Source organism: Anoplophora glabripennis, unplaced genomic scaffold (genome assembly GCF_000390285.2).
Source record: "Anoplophora glabripennis isolate ALB-LARVAE unplaced genomic scaffold, Agla_2.0 scaffold956, whole genome shotgun sequence".
In the NCBI taxonomy this organism is placed as follows: domain Eukaryota; kingdom Metazoa; phylum Arthropoda; class Insecta; order Coleoptera; family Cerambycidae; genus Anoplophora; species Anoplophora glabripennis.
In genome coordinates this window covers 116,705-126,599 of record NW_019417043.1, presented here as the reverse complement: position 1 = coordinate 126,599, position 9,895 = coordinate 116,705, and the positions used below count along the sequence as shown (strand labels likewise).

Genomic DNA, 9,895 nt, shown 5'->3' with positions numbered 1-9,895 from the left:
ATATTTGGTCCTACGAGAATCCACGGGCGGTAAGGGAACATAGTTTTCAGCATGAATTCCAATGTAACGTATGGTTGGGTGTGTTGGACAACACTATAGTTGGTCCCTACTTCCTTCCGCATCGGTTAAATGCTGACATGTTTACCGAGTTCCTTGAAAATGGTTTTCAAGATCTGTTAGAAGTTGTTCCGCTTAATACTCGAATGAACAGTTGGTTTCAACTAGATGGTTGTCCTGCCCATTTTGTTAGAGATCCTAGGAAGTGGTTAAACATTAATTATCCCAGGAGATGGATTGGTCGTGGAGGACCTGCAGCGTGATAGATTATTTCGTTTGGGGTTAAACAAAAAGTCTACGAGGTGCCAGTTGATACCCTAGAAGATCTAAGACAGCGAATAGTCCAAGCGTGTCGAGATTAACTCCAATTCAGTGTCGATCGGCCACTACCTCTATAATAAGAAGATGTCGCGATTGTCTACAGTCCGGAGGCGCCCATTTTGAACAAAATATTTTTTAAAAATCATTTCATTTTTGATTCGCTTTTCGCTTTGTCTAGCTATTGGTAATTTTTTGGTTGTTTCAATTTACAAATAAATTTTCATGTATTGTTTGCCATCTTATTTTATTTAAAAGTACATAACAGAAGTAAATGAAGTGACTACAAATCGCCTGAAAAAATTTAGGAGTATTGCAAGGATCGTTACATTGTCGCATTACGACATAGTCACATTAGATGTTAGGTACTTAAATATTTCTATTGTTTTCATCATTTTTTTTTTCTAAAAAAACACCCTATATCTCAAAAACGAAGCATCTCCTAAATAATTTTAATACCATTGGTTAAACCCAAGGGAAGGGGAGACAAAAAGGCTTATTTGACTCACACATACTGGAGACTAAGACCCAATTTTAATAGGTACTATATTTTTTTAGGATTTATGAGGAACGTCTTCTTAATGTTTATCGACAGAATCCAGAAGCACCCTTCCGAAAAATCAATTTTGCCATGAAAGTATAAGAGTTAGGAAAAAATGTGGATGTACACTTTTTGTCAATAACAAACTGTTCTATCTAAAAACAGCATCATTTTTTATTTTCAGTAGGGCCGTATTAATTTTTTTTTATAATTTAGTGAGTCTGAGTCTCTATAACTCCGCCACTGGTTGCTTGCGGGACTTCTACTTCTATGGAAAAATGGTATCTTATGTCTAATTTGGCTTAAATAGCCTTCTTCATTTAGAAGTTAATTAAAAAATTCAATTTTTTTAAATCTTTAACGCTCTGTATTTCGAAAATGAAGCGTCTTTGGAAAAAAAAATTATACTTGATTTTTTTCCTATTTTTTTATGAGGCATAGGTATCTTCTTAAAGTTTGTCGACTTAATCCTGAAACACCCTGTATATCGGATGCACATGTGCCTGACCATTGAAAACTTTTGGATTGTTTTAGGAGCAAAGGCATTTATTTTGCTGAAATTTGATTTTACGATTTTACTCACTAAAAGTCAACCTGCACAACACTTACAACTGTTGGACAAAATGTTTTACGATCGGCAAATATTGTTAATTTTGCTCAAAAAATATTTCATTTGTGTTACAGTGCTACTACCTACTACTATGAAGAACTTCTTCATTCTATAAATCGGTTTACAAATTTGTTTTATATAAATCCCTCTTAGTACTCATGAAATTTTATTCTTTCATTATTTGTGCCAAAACTACGGGGTTTATAAATAAATCTCCATTAATTTTATGATGCTGGTTAAAAAATTGGGTACGATTGTACATGTCCTTTCGTAAAGCTAAATGTATCTATAAAATATCTGTATTATATACTTACCATGGGAAACATAGACAACCTTCAATAGAAGAAGGAACGTGAATGAACTTTTGATCATACTTCTACTTTACACACCTCTTTATCGTCTAGCGAAAACTAAATGATGCTTGCTGCCTCCGTAATTTTTATAAGAGGATACTCCACTGTACAGTGATGCATATCTTAAATGTACTTGACAGTCACAACAAGCTAATAAAAGTAATATTTTTATCGTTTTTGAGTCTCGTGTTTTTAGTAAACGGTAATGGAATACACGAGTTTGTGGAAGGTCCTACAGATTTTGTTATATTAAGTAACTCCAAAAGGGCAGTTGGTGAAAGACATATTGTAGATATTTATCATATGAGAGTTAATAAATAAGACGATATTGATCTTATCTGGTGAGATTTCTTTCGATTAACATAAATAATATAATTGTGCAATGTTATAACAATTTAAATTTATGTTCAGCAAAGGATGTGGGGATTAATATTGTTTAAATAATTTGACGGATTATGGCTCTGTTATCTCTTTATATAGAACTGTTTTCCTGTTGTTACAAGATTGAAAGATTCCTCAGCTATTTATAGAAATTTCTGTCAATCTTTTACATGATCTGCTGTAGGTTGTACAGAAATCACAAAACAATATATTTTTACATGCTTTATTATCAGTTACTGTGATTTTACTTTAACGGCAAACAGATTTTTCTGGGGAATATTAAAAAGTGCGTAATTAATTCGTAATTTCTAATTCACTTTTGTTATTTAAAAATGGTCTGAAGTAATTTTGTAGAAAATTTAATTTTGAACCACTATTATTTGAAAATAGTGTACCTAGTTTAGTTAGTTTTTAAATTAATTTTAGAGCATACAATAATACCATTATGTTAAATGACTCTATTAATGCGTAATACAAAGTTTTCAGTTGATTTGTATTATAGTATTTTGCCAAGTAGTTAAGTTTATATATCACAAAACGTAATTTTTTAACATTAGTTATATGTGTTAAGGTCAACGTTAACGCCAAGACATTTTATTGTGGGTACTTGGTGGATTTCAACAATGTTTCCATCTACATCTATGGAAAGGGACTTATTACTACATTGAAGTTGAAAATCAGCTGTAACCTCCGAATTCTTTGAAACTGCATGGATGAAAATTTAGAATAAGGCTCATCTTAGGCTCGAGTTCAAAAGTGACATAAGCCCGATTGACGCTTTTTGTTTTTTAGAGGTAAAAACTACTCCTAAGTGAAAAAAATTGAAAAAATTAAGTTTTAAGCATTTTACTGATAAAAATCTTGTTCAAGCGCAAAGATTAAATAATGTTCCATGTTCTCGAACATGTTTTATGATATATTTGATCTTTTCGACCCTTTATTTAACCCTTAAAAACTACTCCTATGCAAAAAATAATGATAAAAAATTATTTTTTAAAGATTTTGAATGATTAAATCGTGCAATTATTTAAAATAAAAGTTACCTTATAGATAATAAAATAATTTTTCCCTTTCAACCTCTAAAAACCACCCTTGTATTGATAAAAATTATAAAAAAATACTTTTTAAAAGCTTGCAATGCTTTAACGGTGCAATTATTTAAAATAAAAATTCCCTCATTGCTTATGAAAGAATGTGTATCTCAACACTTTTCAACCCTTATAAATCACCCCTGTGCTAAAAAATGATAAAACATTACGTTTTAAATCTTGGAATGCTATACCTAATTGTGCAATAATTTAAAATAAACATTTCTTTATATTGTTTATGAAAGAATATTTTACTTTTACCATTTTCAACTCTTATAAACTACCCTTTTATCAATATTTTTATTATAATCGATTTTTAAATATAATCAATCATAAAAAAAATTGCTACGTTGCATATGAATAATCACACTAATTTTTTTTACTTATTTTATTTGTATAATATTTAAATTTAAATATAAAAGTGTTTCTTGAATATAATAATTCACTAAAGTTCACAATCATTAGAATTACTGTCTAAAAGCTCTTCACAGCCTGTTCCACAAGTGGAACTGCAGAACAAACCAACCCTTCGGCAACCACAAGTAGGGCTGCACCCTTTTTTGCAGTTGCAAAAGATCATTTTCAGTAGTTCTTGTGGTGCAGGTGGAATGTGTGTGTATGTATGTACATATACAGTGCTATCCAAAAAGTTTGAACCGTATGGGAAAAAACTTTATGAATAAATTTAATAAATTTCTTCGATTGTCAGTTGTTTCTGCATGCCGTCAAATAAAAATAGCGCCCATCGAACCTCCTAAAACATTTGTTATATACAAGGAGCAGACGAAAACTGCCAATCGGCCCAAGAATAAAGTACCTTTATTTTCAACCCTAGGCTAAAATGTTATAAAGAAAAGTTATTTCTCTCTAAAAGATTAGCGCGAATATAAGGCTTCAGTTCATTATGTTGAAAAAGCGATTCCTGACAATTTTGCAACTTTTCCTCGTACTTACCATAATTCGAACAAAAACATCCATCAGTAAAGTCACGTTTTTTAGTACGTTTCTACCAGAAAAACATTATACTTCCTGAAAACAAGTCGAATCAGGAACTAATAAGGCCGTTATAAAAAATGGTATAGAAAATAAGAACAAATTTGGTGCAAACTTTATTTTATGTTCAAGAATAATTTAAAGAGGAACTATAGAATAAACTTAGTCTTAGTAATAATAATACTTTAAAATAGAAGAAGTGGTGTATATATGGTTTACCATTGTACTTAGTTTTTATATTATTTTTGAACAAAAAATAAAGTTTGCACCAAATTTGTTTATTATTTTCTGCATTATTTTTTATAATGGCCTTATTAGTTCCTGATTCAACTTGTTTTCAGGAATTATAATATTTTTCTCGTAGAAGCGTACTAATAAAATGTAACTTTAGTCATTGATGTTTTCGTTCGAATTATGGTACGAGGGAAAGTTGCAAAATTGCCAGGAATCGTTTTTTCAACTTAATGAACTGAAACTTTATATTTGGGCTAATCTTTTAGAGAGAAATAACTCTTCTTCACAACATTTTCGCCTAGGGTTGAAAATAAAGGTACTTTAATCTTGGGCCGATTTGCAGTTTTCGTCTGGCCCTCGTATATAACAAATGTTTTATGCTTTTAGTATTAGTGCTTTTTTGATTTCACGACATGCAGAGACAACTGATAATGGAAGAAATTTATTAAATTTATACATAAAGTTTTTTCCCATATGGTGCAAACTTTTTGGATAGCACTGTATATGTATGATGTACACAGATATCTACCTATAAGTTTTATACACGCTGATACGCATTTGAATTCTAACATTTTGTTCCAAAAATGAGAAAGCCTATTTTGCTCCGAAAAAAATGTCATTGTTTTTTTACCATAACTCGGTTAATTTTGAAGCTATAGTATCATACAAAAAAGCATTTTATAGATAATTTCAAGGGCTGTAAGATCGTTTGCATATAAAACCTTTTAAGTCCTTCGTTTTTTTCAAGGGAAAGGATCGAAGGGCTCGAGACAGGTAGTTTTTTCACTAAAATGGATACTTCAAGAGAGATATCGCCGATATCTCCTTTATTTTTATGCTATAGGAATAAAAAAATCGCAAAATATTTGTTGAAAAAAAAGCTACATTTTTGTTGTCTATCATTTTTTATGTATCTTTCATAGTTTCAGAGTTATTATATAAATAAGGCAATTTTTTTTGAATAATGAAAAATACGTTTTCAACTTTTACCGTACATTATTAAAAAAATACGCATTCTAAACCGGTCTAACTTCAGGATCGTATGAAAAACACTAAAACAAAACTAATTGTAAAGGGTCTACGAATAATTTTGATTCTGATGGAAATGGTACAGCGTTTACTGCTTATTTTTCCTTAAAAAATATGAGCAATCCATCTGTTTTTGACGATAACTCCTTTAATTTTGCTCTAATTAACTTTTATAAGTGCTCATTTTGAAGGTCTTTTTGAGTACTACACTACACTACACTACTACACTAACTCCCGGAGCGTTATACACGTAAAATGAATCCTTTTTCCGTTATTTGACGTTGAATACATCGATTTGAGTATTCCCCCCAAAACACTAACCATATTTCGCTTTGTATAAGACGTACAACACTTTATAAAAAACGATTTTCTTTGTTTATTTATAAGCTACATGTTTGTTCATTACACTTTTTTTCAATCGCGAATAACTAAATAATTGTTGGTTTCACGAAAAAATTCTTCTAATAATTTTTATTTGAAATTTGATTCTCTATCGATTTCCAGCGTTATTTTTGAAAAAAAATTCCACCTCCGAGAATAGGTGTCAACCCCCAACAGGGTGGAAGCGTCAATCGGCGATATGTCACTAATGTTCATTGACATTTTATCTAACTATCTGCTAAATTTCAAGTCGATCGGTTCAGTTTCAAAGAATTCAGAGGTGAAAAGTTTCAATGACTGTACTATATAGTGAGGTAAGTAAGAGGAGTAAAAGGTAAAAGTAAGGTAATGCGTTTAATTAATATTCACGGTTAATAATCTGTCAAGCCATCTTAAAATACCTGAAATGTCCACATGTGCAATTTTTTTTAAGATTCTCTCAACTATCTGCTTGATAAATAACTGCAGTATCATACGCAAAACTTACTATATTCCCCGTTGTTGCAATACGATATAAATCATTTAAATACAAATTGAACAACACAGGACCCAATACTGTCCCTTGTAGAACTCCATATTTAATCGTCATAATCGTCACTCATTGTATCATCTATCTATCTATACATTGCTTTCTATTACTAAGATAGCTTTCCATTAATTTATACGAGTTTTCCCTGAAACCGAATCTATCCAAAACCTCCATAAGTTGCGTATGGCTAACGGTATCAAAAGCCTTCTTTAAGTCCACAAATATGCAAAGAGTTGGTATCCTTGAATTAATATTTTGACTAATGATGATTATTAAATGTAAAAGTGCATCTTGTGTGGACTTCCCCTCAGTAAAACCAAACTGCTTTGCAGAAATTATTTTATATCGGACGACATAATTCATAATTCTTTTTTTTTAGTGCCTTTTAAAAATTTTTTTCACGATTTGACATGATCGATATAAGCAGGTAAATATTGGATGATACTGATAATTTCTATCTCTGTAACTGCTTCAAGGTATACAGAGTTTTTTAAATTTATTTTGGGATAGCTTCTTTTTGTCATTTTTTCTCCGATATTAGTAAAAAATTCATTAAACGTATTGGCTATTTCTTTTTTTCTTTGATTATGATGTCCTTATCATTTAATATCTCAGTAATAGTTGTTTTATTTTTAGTACATACCTAGTGACTTTTATAAGTATTGATTTCCAAAGATCAGTTGAGTTAGTTTTATTTCTTTCTAGGTCTTTTTGATAGTAAGTATTTCTTTTTAGCTTCATTGACAAGTTTTCCAAAAATGTTTCTATATTTATTATATTGTCTTTCATTTTTTTTCTGTGTTATTATTTTTCATTTTAATATGTAGTAATTGCTTTGTTTCCACTGACTTCAAAGAATTGATCATCTACGGATTTATTTTAATTTGTTTCTTATGAATGTGGCCTCGTTAACATCATTTGATGAAAATATATCTAACCAGATTTCCTTTCTAATGTTATTTTGTAATTTATTTTTGTCCACATATAGTTTATATTTATAGTCCAGACGGTATCTGTTTCAAAGAGTCCATATTTGGGTGAATCGTATATCCACGGAGATTTTTGGCTTTTTGCCAAAAAACGTGGGCTTAACTTTTGGCGGCACAATATGTTAGAAAAATTCGAAAAATGTCATATTTTTCTTCCTATTTAATTATGTATCTCTTCAAAAGTTGATTTTAGGCAAAAATGAAAAAGGAAAAAAATGTTTGTAATTAAATTTTACAAAATATAACTACTTACAAATGGAATGAATCAAGATTATTATTGTAAAAATCGAAAAAATCGCCAAAAATGGGGTTAAAAAACATTACTTTTTAGGGATTTTTTTCGGGTCTTTAAGTTGGGTATAGGACCTTCATACCTACTTGGCTTAACAAAAGTTCATGTTACGTAGAATCGTCACACCAAATTTTATCAAAATCGGTTTGATAAATTTTGCATAGGTAAAAATTTTGCAATCCAGATTTTGAAAAAAAATTAGCAAATTTTCGAAATTTTGCACAGCAAAAACCAAAGTTCTTAGATACTTGAAAATTTAATCACATATAAAAGGGTTCTCAAGCTTTGAAGCGCTTTTTGAAAAATTCGAATCCGTCAATTAGGAGAACTTTGACGCTTGTTTAAATATTGGTCGAATTTTTGTACTACAATTTTGTATTTTTGTAATATTCTCATTTGCTTATATTTTTAACAGTAAATAATATTTGAATTATACTTTAATCACAAAAGAAATGATGATTAAATTAATAATTAATTAATTAATTACTAATTTTCGATATATTTAGAAAATAATTGTTGTGTAAACAATTTTAGAATATTTAAATAAATTTGTTTTTGATCTTTGATAAACAGTATATAAGTTTATGCACTTACCTTTGATACAATAAAAAAATAAAGTTGATAATTAAAGGAAGTTTAAAGATAAATAATTAATATCGGACTGTTGAAAGACCAATAATTATTAACGATAAGCGTTTGAAAATACGCTAATTGTTTTTTTTAATCGGGAGACATCGATTTAAAAAAAAATCATCAAAATCGGGTCTCTAGAAGCTGAGATATTAAAAATATTTAAGCGCGTCGCGGTTTTGAACTCGCACATTCAATTTCGAGCAGGCCGAAACGGCCGCGCTCTGTGCTCTCTCGCTTGCATAAATAACTTTAAACGCGTTTTAAAGTAGGTTGCCAATGAAGAAAAGTATTGCAAACCTAGACCTGGTAAGTACTCGGAATACCAAAGGTATTTTTCGAAAAATTAGCCCGGATGTCCCAGTACATTTAGTGTAAATGACGGTTAACTTTGATCGGCTATAACTACGTAACTAATTGACCAATCGATCTGTTTTTTTTTAAAGAAGCGTCTTTCCAAGAACTTTTAAAACCTGCTTTAAAAAATTTGATTTGATTGAATATTCACAAAGTTATTCTAATTGTTTATAAGTACAAAAATTCGACCAATGTTTAAACTAGCGCCAGAGCTCTCCTAATTGACGGATTCGAATTTTTCAAAAAGTGTTTGAAGGTTTGAGAGCCCTTCTATATGTGATTAAATTTTCAAGCATCTAAGAAAGTTGGTTTTTGCTGTGCAAAATTTTGAAAATTTGCATTTTTTTTTAAATCTGGATTGCAAAATTATTAGGTAGGTATGCAAAATCTATCGAACCGATTTTGATGAAATTTGGTGTGATGATTCAATGTAACATGAACTTTTCTTGAGCCAAGTATGAAGGTTATATACCCAACTTAAAGACCCTAAAAAAATTCCTTAAAAAGTAATGTATTTTAACCCGATTTTTTCGATTTTTTCAATAATAATCATGATTCATTCCATTTGTAACTAGTTATATTTTGTAAAATTTAATTACAAACATTTTTTTCCTCTTCCATTTTCGCCTAAAATTATCTCTTGAAAAGATACATAATTAAATAGGAAGAAAAATATGACATTTTTCGAATTTTTTAAACATATTGTGCCGCCAAAAGTTAAGCCCACGTTTTTTTTATGCGCATAGTAAATTTTCAATTCTAGTGATATTTTAAAGCCAAAAAGCCAAAAATCTCCGTGAATATACAATTCACCCAAATCAAAACTGATACCGCCTAGTCTATTACATTTATTTACATTATCATGCTTTTTCCATTTCAGGCACTATAATCTCCAAAATTGTTGAAAAATTGTCTGTTAGTTACCTCTGATTCTAGTATGATGGGCTTGTATTGCCATGTATTAATGGCATCATTAATAAAACAGTGATCGATGATTATAATTTAAGAAATATATATTTTTACATCATGTGAAGATGCAGTAGTTTCTTAATGAGAATCATTGAACACAACTAGATTAACTCGGTAATGATTTTGTCAGCGTTGCTGTGGAAA

The 9,895-nt window shown here is 30.0% G+C and overlaps 1 protein-coding gene across 1 annotated transcript in view; it reads right to left on the bottom strand.

Moving 5' to 3' along the window:
• The window catches only part of LOC108912350 (trypsin-3-like), a 24,435-nt gene extending 22,508 nt beyond the window's left edge, over window positions 1-1,927 (bottom strand). The window contains exon 1 of the mRNA XM_018717559.1: window positions 1,841-1,927. Coding sequence (XP_018573075.1) covers window positions 1,841-1,898 — 58 coding nt within the window. The 5' untranslated portion in view covers window positions 1,899-1,927. The remainder of the gene's footprint in view (window positions 1-1,840) is intronic.
• Between the last annotated feature and the right edge of the window lie 7,968 nt (window positions 1,928-9,895).